The 26,998-nt window shown below is 53.5% G+C and overlaps 1 protein-coding gene across 14 annotated transcripts in view; it reads right to left on the bottom strand.

Moving 5' to 3' along the window:
* Positions 1-26,374, bottom strand: part of PTPRS (protein tyrosine phosphatase receptor type S) — a 106,470-nt gene extending 80,096 nt beyond the window's left edge. For 10 of the 14 annotated variants that reach the window (XM_015886438.2, XM_015886437.2, XM_015886433.2 and 7 more), the window contains exons 1-2: positions 26,286-26,373; positions 7,189-7,352 (exon numbers count right to left, since the gene is read on the bottom strand). In XM_015886438.2, coding sequence (XP_015741924.1) covers positions 7,189-7,276 — 88 coding nt within the window. In that variant the 5' untranslated portion in view covers positions 7,277-7,352; positions 26,286-26,373. Of the gene's footprint in view, positions 1-7,188; positions 7,353-12,455; positions 12,472-26,285 lie in introns of those variants that run through there. The other 4 variants (XM_015886428.2, XM_015886440.2, XM_015886431.2 and 1 more) reach the window with 3 other exon arrangements.
* Positions 26,375-26,998: the final 624 nt, after the last annotated feature.

Genomic DNA, 26,998 nt, shown 5'->3' with positions numbered 1-26,998 from the left:
CTGATCTGCTGAAAAGTGACAGCAGCAATGGGAAAAGCACACTGCTGCAAGCTGCTGCATCTCACGGCCTTTCAGAAAGGAAGCGCAGTGCCAGAAGCCCCAAGGATATGAGCAGGGAGGTCAATTCTGATCCCCGATTTAGTGATACAACAAAGACCTTTGCAAAATGTAAACACAAGGAGAGGCCCCCGGCCTTGCACAGCCAGCCCAGAAGGGCTGACAAATGGTGCCCATCACGATCTGCTGCCTAATACAAGCTCTGGGGGATGAAGGCACACCAGATAAATACAGCATTGTCTGATAAAACTCTTTTCCTCGTGTAAATAAAAGCCATCTTACTTCCATTTCCTTTCCATAAACAGTTTATAGTTTCAACGTATTAGCTGCTGCTTTGGTAATATTTTGAAGCATGCACTTCACAGAGATTTAAGCCATGTTTCTTTCTTTCAGGCAAGAAGGGAAGTCTCCTCACCTACAGGAAAAGGGCAAGGCGCAATTCCTAGAGCACAGGATTAGGGAGATTTTCAAAAGCTTCTTGTATCATTCCCATCCAGCCTCTGGGAACTGACTTCAGCCCTATTTTCTATGAAACAAAGGGAAATTACGGGCACACAAGCTTGAAACACCTTATTCTATGCCTTAACAGCACATCGTGAGCTTGGATTGCTCCTGAGTATTGAGACTGGGATGTGAAGGGAGCTCAAGAATGGGAGATTCTGGAAACAAAACCCAATAAAGCCATGACTAGTGGGAGAAACACTTAAGAATCACAAACTTTGGCTCTTACCACGAGTTATTACAATTTCTGTCTCCCAACCACAAAACTCATCCTTCAGATTTGTACACATCAATACATGGGAAGAGAAAAGGGAGACTCCAACAACAGTGCTGAGAACCAACAACAGCTTATGGGTGCAGGGCTGGGACAAGTGAGCCAGAGAAACATGAGAGATGGACACGTGGAAAAGCTGCAACAAGGAAGCCTTAAAGCCTTCTTTCAATGGCAGTGATTGAGGAAGGGGAGCTTGCTTTCAGGACACCTTTCTGTTCACATTTGATTCCTGCCGCTCTTCTCAGGATACCCCACCTAATTTATGAATAAATCCACAAATCCTGTCGGAGGTGAGGGAGGAAGAGGACGCAGTCAAACGAATTTGACTTTATTAATTAAAAAAAACCCACCAAGTTTCATCACCCCGACACTCTTCAGAGGTTGTGTGAGCGTGGAGGGGAGTTATGCTCATTAATTATGCAGAAAATGCAAAACTATCGTCCTCTGAATGAGTTTAAAATAAGGAGAAACCCTTTCAGGATGGGGAGAAATTACTCCCCAAGGCAGCTGAAATTTCTCTTGCAACTTCAAAGGCCAATAAATTATTCAAATTGCTCGCGCCACTCCATGCTCTCTCTCTTTCTCTCTCTCTTTCCCCTTCTCAATTTTATGCTCCTGACTCAATTAAGGGTTTGGAGGACTTGGGAGAAACTTTGTGGAATGCTGAACCAGTTGCAGCTCCTATTTCTTTCTTCCTTTTTTAAAGCTTTACTTTTCCTCTCGGCCTCAAAAGGATGCAGAAATTATTTTATGTATTCCAGATGAAACAAGCGTGGCGTTGGTTTAAACCCAGCTTGTAAGACAGCGCGGTGCTTTGTGCCTGCAGTCAGCGCGACAGGACACGCTGAAAATCCTCTGCACAATGGCACTATGGAAACAAGGTCAGTCCGTATTCCTTCACATCAGCTGCTTAAATCACTCACTGCGATATCCCCTTTCCAAGCTGTAGCAGTAGAAGTTCCAGCATTTATGTATAATGCTTTTTTTCTGGCAACCTACAGGTCTGGTTAAGCAGAGATCTGCTCCCCAGCCACTCCACTCTGCTGTGCCCTTGGATGGGGCAGGTGGTGGTTCTGCAACCATCCAGCACTGCTGAACCCCAAACCAACACTGAAACTGAGGACACAATAAAACCAATGGAAGCCCCTGCTTAAAAAAGAACACCCAGGCATGCAAAAGGAGGCAAGGAGGGTTGAGGAGGTGCAGCCACAGACTGAGGACGCTCCTGACTCCGTCAGCTCCTCCACATGCAGCAGACAGCATAAAATCTGACTGCTTTCATGAACTTTAACATCCTCCAGAATTAAAGGAACTGCAGGAGCACCACAGCTTTGCAAGGTGGGCACTGGGACCAATTATGCTGCAAGAGAACATCTCTGACTGGAGGGGGGGGAGTGGCACGAAGTAAATAAAACTGTTCTTTGGAGACTGTCTTGCAGGCCAATTTGAGCCCAGATTCCATCCCACGCACACCAAAGAACGACATTCCTCTCGTTGGGTGTCCTTGAAAAGCACTCTGCTTTGCCTTCTAAGAATAATACTGGGCTTGCCAGGCCACAAAAAGCTGGGAATACCCTCACAGATCCCCTTCAGGGACACAGAAGACTCGCATCTAGTTGGCCTGGAACAGACATGAGCACACAGACCTCTCCAAACAGCCGACGTGACCCAGGAACCCAGTAAGACAGCAAAGTTGCCATCCTTCCTGGCAGCACATGTGGGAAGAGCCTGGGTGAAATGCACACCCAGGGAGGAAAGTCACAGAGAAACAGGGACTGCCTTCCTGGTGAGGTCTGGTGCAGATGAAAAGCCCTGGCTCTGGCACATATGGTGAAGACAGATGCTTTCTCCATCACCAACACCATGCAGATGACTTGTTTACAACAAACGGATGCTTTTTTGGCCTGCCTGAGCCATTCAATGAAGCTGAGTAGCAAGAACCCTTAGCTGGGAAAGATCCTTTACCAAGAGACACCCATGGCTGCGTCCCAAACACCCGTGGCTGCTCTGTCCCCAGGTGCACCTTGGCCGAGATTAATGTAATCAGTGTCTGCAGCATGGGGCACAGCTGGGACCCGGGAGGTGACATCCCCCTGCCTCCATGGAAGCTCTTTCAAAAGATGATTTATTTCCTGTCCTGGTCCCATAGGAACAAAAACTTTCCAATTTAAGTTACCTGAAAAAAAAATTAAAAAAAGAAGAAGAAAAAAATGACATCACTCGATCCAGGCAGGCAAGGTTTGATTTAATCAGGCACTTAAACAAGGTGACACAGAAGCTTAATTCAGTGTCCTTGAATGGGATGACAACTAGTCCAGAACCCTGAGCAACCGCAGGCTGGATCGCAGCTGGCAGGCGGAGAAGGCAGCAAAGGGAAGGACACAAGGAGTCCCCTCACCTACAAAGGAACACAAGCAGTGAGTGGGTCCAGGAGAGGGAAGTGGGGTCACTGCATCCCAGGAGGGCAAAACTCAGACCCCACTTCTGCAGGAACGATGCTCATTGTCCCACATGCACCAATGTTAAAGGGCCATTATGCAGCAGCTGCCCAGCTCCACCGTGGGGTTACACCATCGCGAATGCAAACGCTGCCACAAGTGCTTGTGGGGCCAGCTCAGCTTCACCACATCGTGACACCTCCCACCTCCATGGGCAGCACTGCTGCTTCGTCATCAGGCAGGCATAGGCTCAGAGATGGAGCAGCTCTCACACAAAGCAGAGGAACATTATCTTCCTGCTGTTGTCATCTCAGCATGTCCATCAAGCCCTAAGACAGAACCTCCTCGATTTTTACAGCCATCTGACATTGACAGCTGCTATCCTGGACAACAACAGACAAAGCCAGGCCTTCCAGAACCCAGGAGAGACAACACAGAGGAATCACCCCTGTGAGGAAGGAGAGCCGAACACTAAACACAGCTCTGCACCTCTCCTTGTTGCTCCCAATACACGGCGCAGCTCAAACTGGGTTGTGTGGGCTCCTCTCCATCCCTCCGCACGTGTTCTCTGTCCTCGTGTTCTCTGTCCCCACTACAGCCCCACGTGCAGAGCAGCCCCTGCTGCCATCTGCTGCCAGCTGCACACTGCAGCCCCCACGCACGCGCCCGGCGTGAATTACTGCACTCTCCAAATTAACGATGGAACAAGGGCAATTAAAAGGGAAGAAAGTCAGGGGAATGCACCATAAAAGAGGCTTTATTCTTTTATTTTGTCAATTGCAATCTAGCTTTAATTATTTATGGTAATACTAGCATGCTAGTAAGTGTTCTATAACATGATTTATAAAAGGAAGGAAACCTAAGTAATAAGTAACATTCGCTGCTGCATCTGCTATTAAATCTTTGCTGGGGCGGAGAGCACACACACCAGCCCTGTGTATGCAAAGTACCAATTAGCAAAGCACTACTGTAAAACGCAAAGCTTTAATCAATGGGAAAAATCCACTTGAAAACAGCGAGCATGCTGATTTCAGTTATAAAAATTACCACGTTTCTATACAGTAAGTGGCTTTTTATCTGCCATGGAGGAGCACTTACAGGGAGCGTTTGTTCCTGCGGGTGGCACAGGGGTACCTGACTGCTGCCTGGCCGAAGCAGGGGAGCAGCCTGTCCTACTGCAGCCAGCAAGGCTGGGCTGGTTCTGCCTGCACACCAAGTGAGATGCTGCACAGTGCCCACTGCTCACTGCAGGGACCTGAGGGTCGGGCAGGGTGCACGGCCAGGACATGGAGACACTCTGATTCTGTGTGTCTGTGTGTGTGAGCCAGAACTTCTCTGCTGCCTGGACCCACAGCCTGACCTCAGCTCTTTGGTTTTCTCTGAGCCCTCCAATGCACAGCCACATGAATCTGTAACAAAATGGTGACGTGCCCCATCCAGAGAAAGCCCCTGGGGACAGCAATTCCCAGCTTTACGGCTGCCCTTGGCAGAATGGGAGAGACAATGAGAGCTTCTCAAGAACAGCATGCAAAAAGCAGTGTGCTGCTTTGGAGTTTTAATTTAAATAGCAGTTTCCTTTAAATAGAACATTCCAGCCACAGAAAGGTTTAAATCACTGACCGAGATCAATTAGCCCAGGAAGCAAGGGAAATATTTTAATGGCCCTTTGATTGCAGAGGCCACAGCTTCTCCAATGCTGTGCTGAAGAGCAAGCAAGTTCAAGCTCTCAGCTTTGCAGCGGGGTGCTGTGGGGTGCTGTAAGGAGCTGTGGGATGCTGTAAGGAGCTGTGGGGTGTTGCAGGATGCTGCAGTGTTACAGGCTGCTGTGAGATGCAGCGAGCTACTGGGTGCAATGGAAACTCAACTGCAATGGGGACACAGCTTGGCACCTCCCGGCACTGCCCCACGGGCTGTGTGACCCCAGCAGCCCCTCAGCATGAACTGGAGCAGGAAATGGGGTCAGCATCGTGGCAAGTGCGATGAATGGATGCTGGCCAAGGGATTAAGCAAGAGGCAGCGTGACAGAGCCCAGGGCCATCTGATGGGAGAGGCCATTGTCAGAACAGTGACAGCTCCTCACGCAGCCTCCACAGTTGTGACAGACAAAGCTGTTTGCTGTTTATATGCCTCAGCAGGGAGCAGGGCAGACGAACTGGGATGCTGCTGCCCGGCCTGGCACAGAACCCAACAGCCCCTCTAAACCTCATTGCTCAGAATCCAACGACACTGCAGAACTATAGAGAGAAGCCTGGCTGCTACCAGCAAGGTGACAGAAAGCAGCAGGGCCACAAACTGGTGCTGGATCAGCATCAGTCCTTCCTGAGGGTGCATTTCCACCAAAGACGCCCAGAGCAGCCAGGCAGCACGAGGCATCAGCAAAACTCACCCTGCAGAGGATGGGGGCAGAAGATCTTCATTCTTTCCTGGGAAAACTCGGACTCTGAGGGCACACAGCAATGGTCTGGAGAAGCCCTGACTCTGCAGAGTGCCCACTTCCAGCAGTGAGAACACAGGGCTTGGAGCACATTTAGGAAGGAAATGACCCCGGTTCTCACAGGAGTTCAGACAGCACAACAGATGAATTGGGGCTGTGCTCATATTAAGAGGCACTTGCACACACATGAACTCTCCATCTGCGCCTGCATAGCTGCATTGCTTGCTTTGAAAGCAGAGGACAAAGCCATTTGTCCAGGAATGTCACAGCAAACAGCAGCAGGACTGAGACCCGCAGCCCTGACACAGAGTGTTCACCTGAACACCCAGCTGGGACCCCAGACAAATGCTGTCACTCTCAGCAGGATCCCTGCTGCCCCACAGCGCACTGTGCCCGGTGCTGAGCACAGGCAGCCCCAGATAAAGTCTTGTGGTCAGATGTAAGAACGGCAGCAGTGCTGTCTCAGGTGCAGAATGACGCAAAGCTACACACCAGCAAAGTGGCCTTATGTCAAACTTACCTGAGTCTGGCTCACCTCCCAGCCATATAAAACAGAACAAAAGGAAATATTACCTTTTTGCACATGTACCTTTCTCTCCAAACAAAATCCCTGACTAAATTAATGATGGGCACATCCCCACTCGCCTACTGTAAGGAAGAGAGAAAGCACTGCTCACAAAAATTTCCCAGCAACAAAAGGTCGAGGATCCCACTCAATCCCCAGTGACCGTGTCGTCTTAATAACCCCTGATAACCAAGTGATTACGTTAAAAGCTGTCAAGGGCTCTGCTGACCAGAGCAGCCCTCTCACCAGCTTCAAGCAGCTTTGCTGGGGAGGAAAAAAAAGCCATAATTCAATCAGCTTGGAAGAGTCTATTCCCCACTGATCCCGAGCGATCAGCCTTCATGTCGACATTACATTCCAGCTGCTGAAGATTTTCTTTTTTTTCCTTCCCCTTTTCATTTTATCAAGCAAGAACTGAAAAGCAGCAAAGCTAAAAACTGTGTTAGAAGGGAACTGGTTCACCCAGGAGAAGGAGAAACGTAATGCTCTTTCTATGGATGCATTTTTGAATCCAACCCTGGTGAGAAATTTGACAGTGGTCACTGGTGTCTGAAGGATGCCTGGAGGACCATGGGCTGCACTGGGTGGCAATGGTTGGAGGAAGGGTCCAGGCAGAGCTGCAGGCCATTCCCTCCCCTTCTCCCTGGCTGTTGGGCAGTCTCAGGATCAGCCCCATACCCAAAGCAGCTGCCAGGGCCTGGCTGCCCCGTGAGGTCCCAGGAACAACAAGGAATAACCAGTGCAAAGACAAAGATGCTGGAAAATTTTCAGACGTTGTCAAGTCCAAAGCACTTCCATAGTGCTAAAACGCCGGGGCAATGTCTGCTGGCTCCAAGCCCCACAGTCAGCTCTGCTGCCATCAACCACAGGAGGTGAACTATGGGTGAAGGAAAGGAGTGAGATCATGGCAGCCACTTACTTTCAGCTACGCAACCGATCAGCAGCACGGAGAGGAGGCTCACGAGGGAGAGCAGCGCAGGCATCCCAGGGCTGGGAAGGATCCTCATCCTCTGCGTTGGCCTTCAGCCCCCACCCACAGCTCCGCTCACAGCACTCACAGCGCCCGCCCAGCGGCGTCAGCACCTGCAGGGGAGGAAGAGGAGAGAGCTCAGGGAGAGGAGCAGGAAGGCGAGCAGGGATGATGAGGGGCATGTGAGGAGGCCAGGCCTCGAGGGAAGCAGGGTGAGGAAATGCTGTCTCACTCCCCCAGCAGCACACATTGCTCCGGAGCCGGGGGTCCCACTGATTCTGGTGGAGCAAAAGGCTCAGAAGCAAAAGGCCTCTGAAGAGACAAGGGGAGATTCTGTGCTGCCCAATTCTGCTCTGGACGGGGCACAGCCTGGCTGCATGGTGCTGGCACAGCGTCCCCACTGCGACAGAAGGCTCATTGCCATGGAGACAGCTCCCACTCCTAGCGAAGCCACCCGCTTACAGCCTTGTCCGGATCCCTTTCCAAAGCTGGAATGGCATCAAGGAGGCAGCTCTTAGTGGTGCTCCCTGTCCCGTGTGCCAACCCTTCGTGCTTTGCCACAGAAGGGCTGAAAACATGAGGTGAGGGCCAATGAAAGCCGCAGCGGCTCTGCAGTTAGCACAGAGCTCAGCAATGGGCCGCGCTCCCGCATTTGTGCCAAACCCTTCTGGCTCTCCATTACCCCAATTAAACATCAAACCCGGGGTTTGTCACCTTTTGGAGGAAAGCCAGGTAGGAGAGATTGTACAGTGATCAAATGCTTTGAAAGGACTAAGGGGACAGCAAGGCTGCTGTAGCTTTCTGATGCACTTAAGGGCATGAAACCATCAGGACAGGCAGCGCGAAGGGGCATTTTAATCTTTTTCGGTCCCATTAACTCTTCAAGGCTGAACTGTAAAGTACTAAAAGAAAAACGAGGATAAACAAGAAGTCCCCATATGTACCCAGTCCTAAAGAGCGACTTTGCAGACAGCAGCTTTGGGTTTGCCCTTTGAGGATTACAAAGCCTCTGCTGTGCACTCTGTGCTGGTTTGGAGCCATCGTGCCTCAGTGCTGCCTTGTGAAAACACAGCAGAAATATTCATACTCTACAGAAAGAGAAAAAATCTGGATTATACCACTGGGAACCTCTTCACATGTTTGTTCCAGAGATGATCTGAGAAACAAGCAGAGGCTGCAGCCAGAACTAAGGAGGGTTCACAGGGTCCCAGGGTGCAGAATGACGTGCTGGGGTTCCTTTAGTGGCTGTCAGAGGCAAGCACAGACCAGGAACATTGCAAACAGGTGTGACAGCAACTGTTAATTAAACTGGGGATGCAGTATCAATGCCAGCACAACCAGAGCAAACTGCTGTCTGCCTGTTGGCTCTCTCCCTGTTCCCTGCTCAGTCACAGCTCCCAGCTCCCATCGGCAAGGCTGCAGTGGGCAGCAATAGGAGCACACACCTCATCCCAGCCCTCGGAGTTCTCTCTATTTCAAAAACATGAGGCCAGCCCAGTCAGCTCTGCAGAAATTGTGTCCTTTATCAAACCAAAGCCCAGCCCATCCCTCCCTGCCCATCACATCCCAGCACATGCCACCAAACATCTCCCTGATCCCCATCCACTCTCTGCATGTAACATCGGTGACGTTCACAGCTCGGAGCAGACGCAGTGCTGCGCTGCCTCCAGCACAGTGCCCCAAACCCCCAACGATGGAGCTGAACATCAGCACATCATGGAGACTTTCCCTGAGCCCACAGCTCCCATTCCTGCATTCTGCATGGCTTTTCATGCCACATAATGGTCTCCGATAGAAAAGGTCTGGTTAAAGGGATATGGCAACAGCTCCAAGATTAGAGAAGGAGATGCCAGAGGGTGACACTTCCACTCCGGTGCTAATGTGCTTCCCGAGCCCTTGATGGAGACAGAAAGAGCTGGCAGAGATATTAGGACACGTCAACCTCAATCCAGCAACTCATCCTTCAGAGCAGGTACAGCACCGGCTGTCCCCTCAGCCGCGGGATTTTCGGGACAGAGGATGAGTGCCCACCCCGCTGCCCTGCAGGGACCGAGGGGCTGGAATGGGAATTTGCTCTTGCTTTCTTCACAGCACCCTGACAATAGGAAGGATGGAAACAGACTCATTTACTGCACGACTCTCCTACAACGCAGAACACACAACGTTTGGAATCCCAGCTGCCATGCAAACAGGCCTCTTCTGCCCTCCAGGCGGTGCTGAATTTGAACAGGAATTACTCTGATGAATGCTCACATCACCGCGGGTTCATGAACCATCCTCTCCCCTCCTTGGCCGGCGCTCAGCTCACCTCATCTGCGCTCTCTGAAGGTCGGACTGCTGCCCCGGCCATTCAGTGCTCCATAGAACAAAGCACAGCTGCACTCTCCTGCCCATTCCTGCCCAGGGACTGCAGCCTCGCACGGAATTCTCTGGCACAGAATCTCCCATAATAGGAGCAAGTCACCTAACAGACTTCAATCCTTGCTAAAGAATGCAATTAAAGGAAGCCATGGCCCCCACCAGGGTCAGATTCATGTTAGATACGGTCACATTTCAGGAATAAGATTAATTCTTACAGCAAAGAGCTCCTGTAAGACATCCATTCTCGTGCGCTGCCTGAGCTCCAGCCTTAAGCATGCTGATTTGTGCGTGCTGTGAGCGCTGCACACAGGGCCTTGAAAAGTACTGCTAAAATAACCCAATAGAGACCTGTTTGCAGGAAGCATCTTCCTGAGGCTCCTCCAGCCGGTCCAGAGCAGGAGGTTCGCAGGGACCCAAGGGTGCTGGGCACAAAGAGGAGAACGCTCAGAAGCACCTGTGGCTCTTAAGAGCTTAAGTTCCATTGAAAGTCAAAGGGGCTTAACCTAAGCTGCTAAGATGCTTTTGAAGATCTTCCTCCCAGCAACTCCCATTTCAGGGGTGCTGGACAGGCCTTAAGCTACCTGAGGGATCCAAGGGGATGGAGGAAGCTTTACTTCGGGAGCAGCACTGCCTGGGACTGAGCCTGGGAACACTGCTTCAGCTGGGGGCACAGCGTGCAGCTCCGCAGCACTTCCCCACATTACTGCCCCTCAGCCCTCAAAGCAGGGACTGAAACATTTGCTGTGCACTTGAACCCCGTCCAGCAGGGAGGGAGGGCTGTGCCCTCATTGTGGGCTCATAGAATAAAGCAACTCGAAAACACAAGAATGCATTTGGGATTCTTTTGCTTCTGTTTGGCCTGCATGCAAAAAGGAGAAGGGCCATTTTAAATACATTCTCTGTGAAAAGCTCCACGCGGATGCAGCAGATGATGAAACATCTTCATTCGCAGTGGCTGCTGTGGGAGAATTACTGCCATTAACCACAGCCATCCAGAAAACACCTCGCAGCCCTGCTCAGGTCTCTGCCTTCCAGCAGCACCGCTTCATTTGCGCTGAGCATTAACACAGGTCAGTGGGTCACTCCATTTCCTCCTAGCAACCTCTTGAAAGAGAGAAGGAAAGAAGGACAGAGGAACACTGAGCCCAGCTGATGGCTCATTGTCACCTCCCCTGAGGACAGCAGAGGAACCCCTGCTTTTCTCTTGCTCCCCAGGCAATTCCAGCCCTGCAGGGACAGGGATGGTGGAGGCTGGAGCAGCTGGGACCGGCCTGGGACACGCTGTGCTCTGGGTGCTGGCAGCAAGGAGCTGCCACCGGGCACCATGTCCCCACGTCCACATAGTTCTGTCCAGCCAGCCTCGCCTCCTGGGGAAATAGAGCGTGAGGGATCTCCCCTGCAGCCAGCAGTGCTGGCCAGCACAATCCTAACAAACAGAGGGAGACTGTGGCCCTCGTAGCTCCCCACCAGCCATGCAGAAGAGAGGTGTTGCAGCTCTGCACCTTGCTCAGCCCCATGAGACACAGGGAAGCTGACCACCTCAATAGGGAAATCCTAATGCTCTGTAGCCCCAGCAGCCTGTTGAACCAGGCTCCTCAGCCCCAAAAGCAGCTCTGCTTCCAGGGCTCCTTCTCTGTGCTCAGAACAAATCCCCAGCCCGCTTCAAAACACAGGCCACAGCCTTGGCACACGCAATTAGAGCATCCAGAGCAGACCCTTCATGGCTAAGCATGACTGCTTATCATCGTGGAGCTGCTTAGATCTTAAAAACAATATTTACAAGAAAGAAGCAGAGTATTATCTTCCATGGGGAAACAAACACAGATGGAGAAAAAAGAGCTTTGATCAGGACTGTCTCAGTCCTCCGCGCTGCTTTTCATCCACAGATCTCCCAGTGCTTTAATATGACAGCATTATCCCTTTTTACGATGTGGGAAACCAGAAGAAACTGCACACTAAGACAGCGCTGGGAGCGCGAAGCTGCGGTGCCACTCAGTGCTTGGTGTGCACACACATACAGACACAGCAGATACACACACACACACACACACACACACACACACACATATTTCCTGGTCCATCTGTGCATGCACATGCCTGGTGCCATCCCAAGCAATGGGCACGGGGGGGGGGGGTGTACAGGGGAGAGCTGCTGCTCCCTGCCTGCAGACACAGTGAGAGCGGAGCTGTGGGCACTGCAGGAGGAACAGGAAAACAGGCAAGAACTCGACAAAGAGCCCAAGAGCAGCCTATCAACAGCAGAAATGCAACAGCTGTTCTGGTGTCTGAGACCAAGTGGGCAAGAGGAACTTTTCCACCCCAGGTCAGGTGGGCTGAGGCTCCACCTCCCTGGGAAAGAGAGAAAAGAGCTGAAAACATGAAAGGAAAGAAAAAATGAAAGCAGATTAATTAGGGACATGGGGTATTTCCGTGGTACTCAGTGCCAGCTCAGGGCTCTGGAGCAGTGCAGGCTGTCAGCTGTGCTCTCACAAGAGCTCAATCTCCTCATCAGAGCCGGTGCTGATCCATCGCCTCGGTCTGTGCTCCCCGCAGGCCCTGGGGACACACGGGCAGTGTGAGGACACACAGTGCTGCTCCCAGGGCTGTCCTCACCAGCCCATCTCTCCTGCATTGCTCCTGCACCGCTGCCGCGCCGAGTGCTCCCGTCCTGCACCAAACTACGCAGAGGGCTCAACTCCACAAGGATTTGCTTTTGAGTTTGCAAGACAGCGGATAAGTAAAACCCTTCCCCTGCTCAAACAGGTAACCTGCATCTCAGATCCACCAGCCAGGGGAGATTAAGGAAGGAGGAGAGAAAGAAAAAAGCCATCCACTGCTCACTGCTGTGATCTCACCTGAATTCAGGAGCTCAGCCCCGCAGCCCGGCTACAGCCTCAAGGTCAGCAGCGCAACTTCCACACCCGTGCCTGATTTCCCCCTGATGTAAGTCTGCCTCTTGTACGGAGGGGAGCCTTTGGCTCTCGTCACATCCCTGCAGAAGGCTGAGCTCCAGTGGGTGCCTGCGGGAGTCCCCTCAATGCACCGCAGAGCACAAAGAGCTCCACTGCAATCCTCATCCTGCACGAGATGCAAAATTAAGAGGCTGCTAAACAAGCAGCAGCAGCAGCATCCTCAGCGTTCCCCAGCTCCCACCTACCAGCACAGTCTCACCCCACTGGGTTGCCCCTATTAAATGGGATTTTCTTCCCTTTCTGCTCCGAGCAGTGCGGTGCTTTCCTCCTGCAGCCATCCCACCCGCGGCCGCTGCGTGTCACTGGCCAGGATAAAGCATCCCATCCACAGCCCATCTGCACCACGGATGCATCAGAGACTGCTTAAAACATTTATAAGCATTCACAGCCCTCCTGCAGCAAGCAGTGGGAGCAGAGCTCGCGAGAGGATGCTGGGAATCCCACTGCCACAGCTCAGAGCCTCCACCTGGCAGCACAGAGCTCTGTGCTCCCCTCGCAGCAGCCGCAGGGTTTTGGAGGAGCTGTGAGATCACCTCGGGCTCTTTGTTATCAGTCCATCACCACAGAGATAGCACAAAGGGGGTCTGGGAGCCGCACATCCACACAGACAGCTCTGTAATGCTGAGCCCAGGAGAAGTGGGCATGAATTAAACATGCAATAACATTTACAGATGGACGGATGGCCGGCCGAGCAGGCTTTATAGCAGGCTGGGCACCATTCTGCCCCCAACAGTTTCCAAATGCACAGCTCCAACCCCCCCCCACCTTCACTTGCTGTGATCTCACACATCAGTGATGCTGAGCAAATCTCTGTGTCCAGCGGGCAGTGGGGCAGCACTGTGCCATGAGCATGGGGAGGAACACGTGGGGCAGAGGGGCAGCAAGGAGCAGCGCAGCATTCCCTGCTGCTGTGAGCACTGCAGTGAGGTGACCCCGGGGTGCCTGCAGGGTTTGGTGTCCCCAGCAATGCGGGCACCAATTAAAGCCTTTAACCATGCAGCCCTCAGACCCTGCTAAGCCCCATGTGCCTCTCCCTGCGCTCTGCCTGCCAACACTGCCCGGCTACAGCCGGCTGCTCAGCCTCCCCACCCCTTCCCACTGCAGCCTCAGTTCGGGCTCTCTCGTTAATCTAATTGTTCTCCTAATGAAGATCTGCAATTCCTCAAACATTAATTACCAACGGCAGCGGCAGCAGCGGCAGCAGCTGTGGAACAAGAGCTCCCTGTTCCTAATAATACACCTCACACTTTTGCCTGCCACAGCTCAATTTAGCTGTGCGTGATTTGGCCGAGGGCAGACAAAGAAGGGCCCGGCAATGGGCTGAGTGCTGCCCGGTGAGCACAGGGCTGAACACTGCCCCACCGTGCTGCAAGTGGGTGAAGGAACCACGGGGAGCCCAGCACGGAGCTCTGCCCCCCTGCAGAAGAGGTTTGGGGCTGCAGAAAGCAGCTGGAGCCAACGGCAGCACTGCACAGCCAAAAATACACACAGGGAACAAAACGGGGTGGAAAAAAAGCAAACCACCACCATCAGAGTTTTCAATGACAAAAGCAAACAAATAGATTTTGTGAATAAATATTGATTTGACAGGAAGGCAGACAATTGCTCCCAAAGCTCGTGCTGGCACTGGGCTCCCTCTGCCCGCAGCCGTCTGTCTGAGCCGTGCTGTGTGGGGCTGGGGGGCTGCAGCCCAACCATCCCATCCAAATTGCTGCACATGGGGGACAGAGAGATGAGCACAGCAGCTCTGAGGCTTCATGCACCCCCACGGAGCTGCAGGCATCCCCATGCACTGCTGGGGCAGCTCCAACAGCCATGGAATGATGGAATGGCTTGGGTTGGAGGGGAGCTCTAAAGACCACATGCTCCAACCCCCCTACAACAAACAAGGCCATGCTCAGAGCTCACAGCCTAACCAGGGACGGGGCACCCACCAACCTGTGCCACTGCTTCACCTTCTCTGAAGTCAAAAACTTCTTCCCTTTTTCCTTATACCCAACCCAAGGCTGCATTGGGCCCCATGCTCCCCCGGCGGCTCTCTGTGCGGTTCCCTCCCAGCCCACGCGCACTGGGAGGGCTGCTGACGCCGATCGCAGCTTTCCTGCTCATTTCTTTTTCAATGAGTGAATTAGCAGGCAGCCAGCCGACTTGAACATCCCCTTATCTCTGCACCAAGCTCGCTGCCGAGGATTTGCATAATTTTAATCTTTCCCACCAATGAGCATGAAAAAATTAGTTTTCCACTATTTTATCTTCTATTTGTGTTCAATAAACAGAGCGGCTTTGCTCCATGTATTTATACTGGGAGCTGGGAGGCAGAAGGGGAAAAAGAAATCCCACACGTCCAGCCCTTGGCCAGGCAGAGAGGGTTAAAGCCAGGGCATGGGCTGGGACGGCTCCAGGACTGCACACAGGTTGGAGGCTGAAGCCTGAATTTCCTCCTCCACTGGCAGCTGCACTCCCACGAGTCCCTTCCCACCACCCAGCACAATTAACCAGCCTCCTTCCCCTGATCCACACCTTTCATTTTCTTCTCCCAGCAGAATCAGCAGATTGCTGGACTCCCTACCCTCTGTGTCCCAAGAGCACTGGGAATGCAATGGGGCTGACAGTGCCCAGATGGTGAGGTCCCACCTAGAGGAAGGTTGTCCTGCTCAGAACCATGGCACCCAGTGAAGGCTTCGGGTCTGGGCTGCTGTGGGGCTCCCAGCACACGGCCCTCAGCCCCACTGCCGGGCTGCACCAAAGGCAATAAGAGGAAAAATCACCACCATCAGTGTGGAGCTTTGGGCGCTTTTTAATGGGATGCATCAAAATCTGACTTGTCTATATTTAAAAAATAGCACTTAGAAGAGAGAGCTGCTGCTCCTGCCCTCTCTCCTGTAGAACCAGAGCAGCTCCTGCAGCAGAGTGTGGTGATGGATGGCAGCACACAGAGCCCTGCTGTGTTACCCACCTGAAACTGGGGTTGCTCTGGAGATGCAATGCAGAGGAAATATGAGGGTCTCATGCCCCACGTACCCCCCTGAGCAGGACAGGGGCACGGCCACAAAGCCACGTTTTGCATTTCCCTATGGAGCCAAACACGGCTTGGTCTCCAGGGGTGCACAAGGAAACCCAGCAAGGCAATTACCTTCCTTCCTGTCCTCTACTTATGCTCTAGGAGCCATATAATTTTCCAGACCAGAAACATAATTAAAGAGCTGGAGCTGCCTGCAATGAGGCCCTCTCTCCTGCCACCTCTCTTATCTTCTCTAAAAATACCCTGGAGCAGCAGACCTGTGCCAAGGGCCGGGCCCCGCGGGGATGGAGCGCACCCGACATGTCGGCAACCCCACTCAGTGCAGCTGGGGCTGATGGTGCACGGGAAGGTTAACTCAGATCTAACTTTTAATGCAGTTTATCTAAGCAATTTTAAAAGCCTTGGGCAAGCTGACTGATTGAGAATTAGAGGGACTTTGATGATCACTGCTCTTCCAGCAGAACCATTGTGAGCAGGATCCAGCTTATTCCAGAGTAAATCCAGCTTTCCAGGGGATACAAAGATGTCTATGCAGAGGAGCATCGCAGCCCCAAGCTGCTGCCTTTCCCCCAGACAAAAAGAAAGGGACACCAGGGGGCAAAGCTCAGCTCTCAGGGCAAAGGAAACCAGGGAGCAGCAAAGGGACTGACGGCTCTTGCCCAAACCTCTGCTGTCCATCAAAGGAAAGGTTTCTTCCCCACCCCACAAAAGCGAGCAGCATCACAGAGGGAACTCAGACACGGGCACTTCCTGACCCACAGCTCCTGCCCCATGGTACTGTGCTGGGAGCCGTGTAGGATGGGCAGAAAGGAGAGGGAGCAGCAGCCCCAAAGGCAGCCACCGGCCCCAACTGGCTGCAGCTACACCTCCCAGTACAAAGCTCCTGGCACGGCCCTACTGCAGAACTGGGAGAAGGAAGGTGAAAAACACTTTTTTTTTAAATATCCTGAAGGTTCAAAACAGCCTTTTAACTCATGGATGAACAAGTTCCAACAGGACGGCACGCACTGCTTTCCACAGCTCCCAGCGACAGACGTTCAGAACAATCATCCCAACAGCCCAACAGCCAAACAGAGGTAAAGGTGTTGGCTCTGCGCCCCAAACCACTGCCTGGCAGCAGCACAGCCCGGGCACCGCGCTCCGACACAGCCCACACTGCAGGGCCTGGGTGGGATCTCACAGAACCACAGCAGGGCTCAGTTGAAGGCACCTCACAGCCCACAGCCCCATCCCTGCCATGGGCTCCGTGCCCCACAGCTCTGGCTGCTCAGGACCCCTCCATGGGCACCTCCAGGGATGGAGCACACGCAGTTCTGGGCAGCAGTGCCAGAACAAATGTGAGCGTTGTCAGAGCATCGCCCGGAGCCAGAGCATACACAGCACTCCAAGGAGCTGCCTGAGGAACAAGAAGCCAAGGGACCCCACAGGTTTTGCCTTCACTTGTTAATGGTATGAAAATTTGTCCGCTTGGATAGAGACTTCCCTGGCTGGGAGTCGGACTATACACAGCCAGATAGAGGGAGGAGAACAGGGAATGGCTTTGAACTCAAAGGGGAGAATCAGACCAGATGTGAGGCAGAAATTCTTCACTCAGAGGGCACTGAGGCCCCAGCACTGCCCAGAGCTGTGGGTGCCCCATCCCTGGAGGGGCCCATGGAGGGGCCCTGGACAGCCTGAGCTGTGGGGCATGCAGCCCATGGCAGCTGTGGGGCCAGGGGGCTGTAAGGTCCCTTCCAGCCCAACCATTCCACATTTCCATGACTTTATTATCCCTCAGCCCAAGCACATTGCTGCTCCCTGTTGCTGCATGATGTGCAGGAGCAATGTTCACTGCAGAGATGCCCTGATGGTGAGAAGCTCCGGTGCAGGCTGGAAGATGCTCCTCTTCCTTCTTTCTTCCTTTAAAGGTCCCTTCCAATTCAAACGATTCTATGATTCAGCTTCAGGACCACTTCAGATGGCCTTCAACACTCCTGGTCAGGATGGATGAGTCCCCTCGAGGACTCACACTTCATTCCCGCAGCACAGAGCTGCGTAGGAGTCACCAGAGGGGCTTCATAGCGGGTCTGGGTGATGGATGGCAGCTACAGGGCTGGCCCAGTGCACGGCATGGTGAGGGGACACAGCAGGGCACATCCACAGCAATCCAACTTCTGGGGTCTGAAGAGAAGAGAGGAGGGCTCCGATTTCCGTGTTGGTATTTCAAACAAGTCCAACGAAGGAAAAAAGGTGTCTGAAGCAGCAGCTTGAAAACGTGTGCGTTTTTGTAAATCCTCCCACTTCCAAGATTGTATCAACAAACCAAAGAGGGAGGAGGAATGAAAAACATGAATAGGAGTTTCACATCGACAAGGTCTCTTTGAACAGCTTTCAAAGAGCTCCACTACCACTTCTCCTATTTGATTGTGCTGGGCTTTTTTAGAACATCTACAGCGTGTTGCTCCACGTGCCATGCGGCTCTGCCAGCTCAGCTCCCTCCTGTGCTCTGTAAGGAAGAGCCCTGGGCCAGCACGCAGGGCTGGGATCTGAGCCGGGTTTGTTCCAAGGGGCTGCGGGATGGCATGTGGATACCAAAACCCAGAGCAGCTCCTGGCTGCTCCCTGTCAAGGCACAAGTTGTCTGCCAGCAAGGAGACCCAGCATGGAGAGGAGCTGAGCCTTTACTTTGGGAGGGACTGCTATAAAGCACAAAGAAAGAGAAATCCTGAGCGTGCACCAAACGTTGGCAATTCACATTTGTAGGTACTGATCTACTCCACTCAGTGCTGCTATATGTGGGTGAACTGAGAGCCCCAAACCTCCGTGCACACACAGCACTACTCCGTGCAATTAGCTGCGCTCCTGAACCAAACGACGCGTGCACCAATGTTAGGGAATTCTTCATTTATTTACCCAAAACTAAAGCCAAGAATTTAATACAACCCCTGCAGCACTGAGGAACCCTCCTGAGTGAGGAAGACCTGAGCTGAGTGCAATGACACACATCTTCCTCTCCATGCTCAGAACTAAAGCCAGCATCCACAGGAGGCAGCTGGGAACCCACAGCCCACAGCCAGCAATGGTGACAGCAGTGCCCAAAGGACAGCCGAGTTTCAGATTATGACGGGGAAGAAGAACCGCCTGTACATGCACATAAACTGTAAATAAAGGGGAAATAAATCCCATGGAAATGGTGACAGCAGCCCCCAGACAGATCTTTACAAATTGCCTTTTACAAGTAAATAACATTATATCAGGGTTTATGGGCTTCCCTGCTACGGGTACGGGCAGAGCTGTAAACAATGCAGCGGCAGCGGCTTGGTGGAAGGAAGGCAGAGCATCAAGGACTGCAGGGCAGCAGCACGGGGGGAGGAGGGCAGCACGCCCCCCCCAGGGGCTGCAGGGCTGCGGTGGGCTCACATCAATCCCTGCACCCAATGGTCAGCCTGCCCCTGTGCCATGTAACAGCAAGGCATGCAGGAGCTACCGAACACCAGCAATGTGATTCACTGGGGATGGTGAAGTGCCTTGAGATTTCTGAAGGAGCTGCTATAGGAGTATTAATTTAAATATCTCGTGGCAGAGAACATAATGGCAGGCAGATTTTCTTCCATTCTTTTATAATAGCTTAATAATCCTCAAAACAGTTCCATTATTAACGCACTTGTGTATTTTTATTAGGGCTTCCTAGAATGCAAAGGGAGGTAAACACTCCACACTTCCCTTCAGTCCATCAAAGCACATCCCAGGAGCCATCACTGCTCCATCAGACCCCCTCCCAAGCCGCCCAGCAACACACAACCTGCTGGGACAGCACGGAGACAGCAGCCCGGGTCTCATTAATTCCACTGTGAAACTTCAGGTCTCCTGAAGGCTGTGCAGCCCAACGCTGCTCCCTGCCAGTCCCACTGCTCTGCAGCTTGCCCATGCCCACGGAGCATCCCTGCAGCACTGGCCGAGGTGGAGGCAGCTCAGGTGAAGGCTCTATGACACACTATGATCCCACCCTCCTTCTGGGAGGAGTTTCAGCTGTGTGTGCAGTGCGGCGGTGGGATCTCCCAGCACAGATCAGCTGCAGGAATGCAGAGCATCCAGAGCACAGCAGTACCAACGCTACACTGGGGATGCTGCACTTAGAGGTAAATCCCTGCCTGGGATGAGAGGAGTTATCTAAGATCAAAGGTTTGGGGGCAATGTGTTCCTTTTAAGGAAAACAGAGAAGAGAGAAAGGGGGGAAAAATAAAACAAAAGCCAAATCTTGTTTGGGTTACGCTGCAAAGCAGCCTTACCCCAAGAAAACATCAAGAAAAGCGTACAACCAACCCAAGTTACTGATGGAGAGGCTCAAAGGCACAGCCAGTCACTGAGGTTTCGCAACATAAATCTTCAATTAGTCTTCCAGAGAAGGAGAGGAACGACGCATCTCCTTCCCCACCGGCTCACAACCACACGACATCCCTGGTTATCTCCTGCTTCATCACTGGGCAGATCCCACCCCGGGGCACACATGGAACAGAGGGCCGCGTTTCTAATTATACTGTCTATTCTCAGGGAAATGGGTTATTTATTAGCTCCCTGAGCTTCCCTTTCATTCACTCTCCGCTCTGGTCCCAGCAGTGGGGAGTTCTCGACAAAAGGAAATTTATTGGGCTCTCTGTGCGCTCCCCCTCCCCATCTCTGCGCTCCCACCGCCTCTCCCTCCTCCCCCGTCAGCATTGCAGGCAATCTCATCACTTTTAATTCAATAACTCACGGTATAATTACTCCGTAATAACACTATTATCTTAACATTTGCTCAGCAGCTGTGATCCCCTTCCAGCGAGGCGAGGAGGGAGAGGGGGATTCTCCAGGGAGTGCGATGGGAGCAGTCACAGTGCGGGAGGGGGATCCCCACCACCCACCCCAAACTGAGCCCATCTGGAGCTGTGCGCTGCCCTTCCACTTCCCTGCCTTCCTCAGGGCTCTGTCCTGCAAGAGAGCAGGGGATGCTGCGTTGGCAGCTCAGGGAACCACTGAATAGAGCCTTCTCCATTGGGGACACAAAGAGAATGGAGGGCAGCGGTGCAAGATCCACTGAAATACGTTCTGATACAGCAAGCGGGAGCGCCGGCTGCAGGAGCCATCCATCACAACAAGAGTACGAACCAGATGATGTAATGCTCATGCACTGCCCCAGCTGCTGCTCACTGTGAATTTTTAATCCAGAAACACACAAGAAAGAGGGCATCCACCATTCCCAACAGCACACTCAGTGATCGGGGAGGCACCATTGAGCCCGGATCTCCCACCACCACCTCCAGTCTGTGCACCCACCGCCACCAAGGGGAAAATGCTGTTTATTGTGATTGATACCCCATCGTGTAACATGGAGCTGTAATTCACAGAATCACAGAATTGATTGTTGATGAAATTGTAATTCCATCACAGCCGCTCAGTAATTCCATAAATCACAGGAGGAACGTGAGCAAGGTTTGTCGTTATAGGAGCACAAAATGGAATTCCCCCCTATTGTTTTGCTGCACATCAGTTTGGTTTTTAGCACCACACACAGAGATCATTTCAGTTCCAGCTTTTTACAATGAAGGCACCAGCACAGGTTGCCCAGAGATGTGGTGGGTGCCCCATCCCTGGAGATGCTCAGGGTCAGCAGATGGGGCTCTGAGAACTGATGGAGCTGTAGATCCAACCTCTTAGCTTCAACTGGGCACCCTAAATCTGCAATCACCACCTGTCCTTCAGAGTCCTTTGGAGGAAGAGAAGAAAAACTGCAGCCACGATGAGCTGAGAGCCACCAGGCACAGCACAGAGCTGTGCCCACCGCTGTGCCACCCAGCAGGCAGCAGCCATGGCCAGGATGTGGCACTGACTGCTGGCTGCTGCCGGACACCACCACACACAAAGGAAGTTTATTCAATGCTTCATAAACTTTAATGCATTACAGAAACACTTTGAACTAGGAATTTTATTTGGCAACCCACAAAACTTACTTCTTGACAGGTAAGGAGCAGCAATGGACATCTCTCTCTAGAAATAACAGGCATGCTCTAATTTCTATAGCCCAAAATGGTGACGTGATTAAAGGTGGAGTAAATAATTCCTCAAAGCGAGAGCACCTGTGTCATGATCCACACTGGGCAAAGCTGAGACCCAGCAGGGATGGGGCTTTGGGCTTCACCCCCCCTCTGCATCCTGGAGTGGATGAGCCTGGATATCACATTGCCCCCACTCCCTGTTTTTGCTGATTTCCCCCCAAAAATCACCTCCCCAGGGGGCTGATATGAGATCTGAGCCACCCACAGCCCCCACTGCCCCCATCCGCCCTCTGCCAGATCTGTGACTCTTTCCAAAGGAACCTTTTGTCCAACTTAACTTGCTGAGAAACCTAAAATCTACCAGCTGGCTTAAGCATCATTGGCTTTGCATAAAACCTAAAGCCACTTTCAGCATGTCACTCATCTTCCCTATTAAGCGTGCTGGAAGCTGTGTTCTCCGTGCTCAGGGCGAGGCAGGAGCTGGTCAGCAAGCCCTGATCCTGCACCAGCGACAGGGAATGGGACAGGGGATGAATAGGGGACGGGATCAGCCCCACGCACTGCTGCAATTTTCCTCCTGTTTTATAGCACACAGTTACTCCAGTGCCGGCGCAAGGGAGAAGCAGGGATAGAAATTCATTTTGAATCACAGCTCTACCTGGGGCTAAATCATTTGGATGGCGCGATTTACACATTCCCACCTCTCAGGGCAGTGCATAAAGCACAGCGCGGGCCCATCACTCATGGCAGGATATTGCTCTGGAACGTGCTGCCGAGCACTTTGATGGCACACAAGCGAGGAACCGGCTGCACTCAGCAAGCAGCTCTCACGCCTGTGTGACGCCCACCTCCAGTAAGAGAAATGGGCTCCTGGTAATGGACTGCAATCCCGTTCCTTCCAGGAAGGCAGCACTGCAACCATCCAACGCAGCAGCCATCCATCTCAGCAGCACCCCAACGCTCTGAGCCCCCAGCACTGCTCACAGCGATGGCAGCAGGGCTGTCCTGCAGCACCCACAGCACCAAACCCACCCATGCTGGAGAAACACAATAGATGATTTGGTTTCAGAACCCACAGCTTGGCACTACAGGAACACGTGGCAGGCCAGCAGATCTCCCTAGGCAAACCTTTCCCCTTTCCAGCCCAAAATGAGGGATTTTCCCTTTTTATGCTGAAATAACTGCCCAGAATCTGGGATTTTTCCTCCTGCTCGGGGAACACACGGGCAGAGCTCTGCATCCCCATCTCCTGCAGCCCATCTGGTGATGGGGGAAGGACAGAAGGATGGGGACACACAGCTTCTGCCACCGAGCGCAGGGACAGGCCACAGCTTCCTTAAGTAAAGGATAATGTTTGAATTTAAGCGGATCTCTGGGGAGAGGAGGTCACTGAATCCATAGGAAGCAGCAGGGAGCAAACCCACTGACCCCATCCAAGCAGAGATGATTCCCAAGGGTCACGGCGTCGGCTGCAGAAGATCAGAGCAGATTTGCTGTGGATTTTTCTCATCCCCTGCCCTAAACTCCCATCCCCGTGCTCCCCCACACAGCAAACCAGGGACACTTCCGAGGGGAAAAGGGAAAAGCTGCTTTCTCCCAACCCCTCCCCCTCTCCCAACCTTCTCCTCTCTGCAGCTTCCAGAAAAACACCCCCTAATCCCCCCGGCTCTCCCTCTACCTGCAGCAAGCGCTGAAATCCTACCCGTGCCCTCCCCCAGCCCTAATCCTGCCCCCAGCCCCGCAGCCATCCCGGCACCAGATGGCCACCACAAAGGCAGCACCGGCCATCAAAAAGCCATCAAACAGCCGACGGGCCCAGCAGCGTCCCTCTGGGCAAAGAGCGCATTCTGCTCCCGCAACCTCCGGAGAGGGGCACGGGGATAAACCCTCCGAGCTGCACTGCGCCCCATCCCGCTGCTCGAGGGCTGCAGACCCCGCCTAGGAGCAGGGATTTAAACCACGGGTCGACGAGAGGGAAACAAATAAAATACAAGGGATTTTATTTTAAGCAATTAATTAATAAATAAATCAGAGCCCGATTCAGACAGCTGCGCCCCGTCCGCACCTCGGCTGAAACGGCATTAGCGGCGACTCTGGTTAAACACGACGGCCACAAAGCGCTTCCAGACATCCCCTGTAGATCCGTGGGTCTCTGATCCCCCTCGCCGCCCGCCTGCAGGGCTCTGCTCGCCCCGACAGATCGGCCAGGCTGAGCCCTGAGCTCTGCCCCAGTCTGCTGCCCCCCCCCCGGGAAGCTGGGGCTTGGAGAGGGGCTTGGAGAGGGGCTTGGGGGGGGGTCCCACCCATCGCTGTCAGTGTAACACACAGGGCTGAGCGCTGCTCTCGCTGCATCGCTTTATTTACGATTTGACTTCTGTCATCGTAAAGCTCCCACATCAATTCCACACACCGATCCTGCGACAATACCGGCTGCTATTACTGTAATGATCCCATCTGAATGGCACAGGTACCATTACCAGAAAATCTGTTTGTGATGGAGAATCAACCGCAAAAAGAGGCGTTACGCCCAAATGAACTATTTAAGAATTAGTGTAAGTTGGGGTGGGGGGGAGGGGCGGCCTCCATTCGCAGCGCTGTGATGGGCTGATTGCTGCTCCCTGCGAACAGAAATGGGAGGGACGAAAGAGCTGCGCGGTCCATGCAGGCATCTGTCTGTCCATCCCTGCAGACCCACAGCCATGACACCCCCAGGTGCCTCGAGCACAGCCAACAACTGATTGCTCGCAGGGTACAGGGCTGGAAGGGCCCTCCTCCTTCCAAGGGAGCTTCCAACAGATGTTCTCCCACCATCAGCATTTGAACAAACGATGCCCCGCACTTTCCACAGTCCCTGCTTTTATCAGTTCACTGCCCAGCATTAACGCAGCACAAAATACACTCCAACATAACAAGCTGCCACTTCCCAGTGCCACGGGACGCTCTGTGGGCTCTGCTGGCTCTGAATTTAAGCCTCGTTTAGAACACAGCACAGCCGGAGTGTCCAATCCCTGTACGAGGGCAGAGCACAGTGCTAAGGGATGCAGCACCGCCCACCCCACAGGTGGCTGCTTAAATCCAACCCAGGTGAGCAGCACCACAAAGTCTCCTCTGCTGCACAGAAATCGGCACCAAATGAGTCGTAGCTTCAATGCAACTGCTGGCACACAGCTCCTCACTGCAGGACACACAGGAGGCTCTGCCTGGACTCCACTGCTGCCAACTCAGCCCTGCTCTGCTGAGCTCCCAACCAGCGCCCGCTCCAATGCCTTTGGCTGCCCCGAGACACTTCACAGGAAGGAGCCACGCATCGCTATCCCCATTTTACAGACAAGGAAGCTCTCAGATTGCCGTTTCCCCAAGGCTGTTTTTCTGGCACGCTCCTTAGAGATTAAATCTAGTGAAATAGCTGCGCCGGAGAAGAATCTGTACCCACAGGCCAGACTCAGCAGTGAGGATGAGGGGGGTGTTTGAAGGCTCTGTGATCAAGGCGACGAAACATAATAAAAGGCCAGGCCCTACTTTTGTAGCTCTCGGGGCAATGAGGGAACTCCTCAGACCCTCTGCAGTGCTCCGGAGCCATCCCAGCCCCACATCCCAACGTGAGGGACTGCACTGCACCACCACTGCTCTGCACCAGAGAGTGCAAACAAACCATTGGAACAGCACACATTTCTCACCTCCTCCTTTTTTTGGGTGGAAAAAAATCAACCAACCACCCAACTCAACAGCATCCGGCTGTCATAAATATCAGCATCATTCAGCACTGGAGCACTGCGGCCTGAAATGCAGGGGGAACCAAACACAGAGGGACCAAAACAGGGACCCAAATGCACACAGAGGGACCCAAATTCACACCTTCTGAGTTGGGCCCAGGAGCCCCCTCTGCAGCCGGATGGCTGCTGCCTCCTCCCAGCACAGCAGCCCTGAGCTGGGACTGCTTTTGGGGGCAGGGAGGGAAGGAGCAGAGATGAGGAATCATAACATTAATGTTTGAAGCTGCTCTCCATACTGAGCAGCCATCAGCTTCATCTTTACATATCCTTTTCCCCTTAACTGCGGGAGGGTTTTCTGCCAACGAATAATACACGTTTCAACTTCATTTCCAGCTTTCCTTTAACGGCTCTGAGTCAGCGCAGCTGCTGCGAACTCCGAGTCGAAGCCCCGACGTCAGTGTTACCTGCGACACGAAACCGCTCTGCCTTCCCCAGGGCGCGGGGTGAAACACGGCCATTTCTCACCGCTCCGCCACAAAATGGAGCAGTTCTCCCCCATCTCACGTTTCTGTGATCGCAACTACGAGTCCGAAGCCGTACAAAAGGGGCACCCGGAGCCGGGGTAAAGCCGCTGCTGCGTCACGAAATAACGGCGACTGCGGCGTGGGAAACAAATGCACACAAACACACATATACACACACATATACACACACATATACACACACATATACACACGCACGCAAAGATGGAGAGGGGAGGAAGGGGTCCCTGTGTGCAGCGGGCCGGCCGCACACTGCGCGCACCGCCGCGCTTCGCCTCTCGTTGTGCAGAGCAGCGGAGCCGAGAGCGGGGCAGCCCCGCGCTGAGCCCCGCCAACCCCGCGTGCGGCCCGGAGGGACGGAGCGCCCCGATCCAAAAAGGAGCCGTAAACCAATGAGTCCCGACGGGCCCGAACGGCCGCACTTACCGGCAGCGGCCGCCGTCCCCCGGAGCCTTCGGGGCCATCGGGCGCCGCGACCCCGCGAGGAGCGCGGGCGGAGGGACGGGGAGGAGCCGGGGCGGGGCCGGGGGAGCGGAGCGGGGCTGGAGGCCCCGGGCGGGGGGGACCGCGGGACGGGAGGCCTGAAGGGACGGCGGTGCCGGGCGGGCCTCGCGGTGCCCCGACCCGCACAGCGGTTCCGCCCCGTCGGCCGTTCTGCACGGCCCGAAGTGCGGCTGTCACCTCCCGGCGCTTTGAAAAGAACAAAAACTAAAACAGACCCGCCGCCCCGAGCCGTCAGCGCCCGCCTTTGCTCCGCGTTGGGCTCGGCCGACGCGCGAAGCACTCGCGGCCCGTCTACAAACAGATGTTTGGCTTCCCGGCCCGGGACGCTCCGCGGTTCGGATCGCAGATCGCGCAGCAGCGCTCGGTCCGACCCGTCCGCCCCCATCGCACGGCGCCGCTGTGAGCACGAACAAAACGCTCAGTCTGTCCCTTTTCCCGATGAACCCAACGAGTCGGACCCGAACAAACCCCCAAACGCGAAACTCACAACAACAACGTTCCTTCCCTCCCCTCCCTCCCCCTTTTTTGTTTCTGTTTTTCCTCCCCAATTCCCAAATGTTTTGTTGTTTTTTTTCTTTCTGTAACGTTCTTTGGCTGTTTTTCGATCCCGGAGTTGGAAAGCAGCGGCCGATGGG

Source organism: Coturnix japonica, chromosome 28, assembly GCF_001577835.2.
Source record: "Coturnix japonica isolate 7356 chromosome 28, Coturnix japonica 2.1, whole genome shotgun sequence".
NCBI classification, from domain to species: domain Eukaryota; kingdom Metazoa; phylum Chordata; class Aves; order Galliformes; family Phasianidae; genus Coturnix; species Coturnix japonica.
The sequence above is the reverse complement of the archived record's forward strand: the minus strand, read 5'-3'. Positions and strand labels throughout refer to the sequence as shown.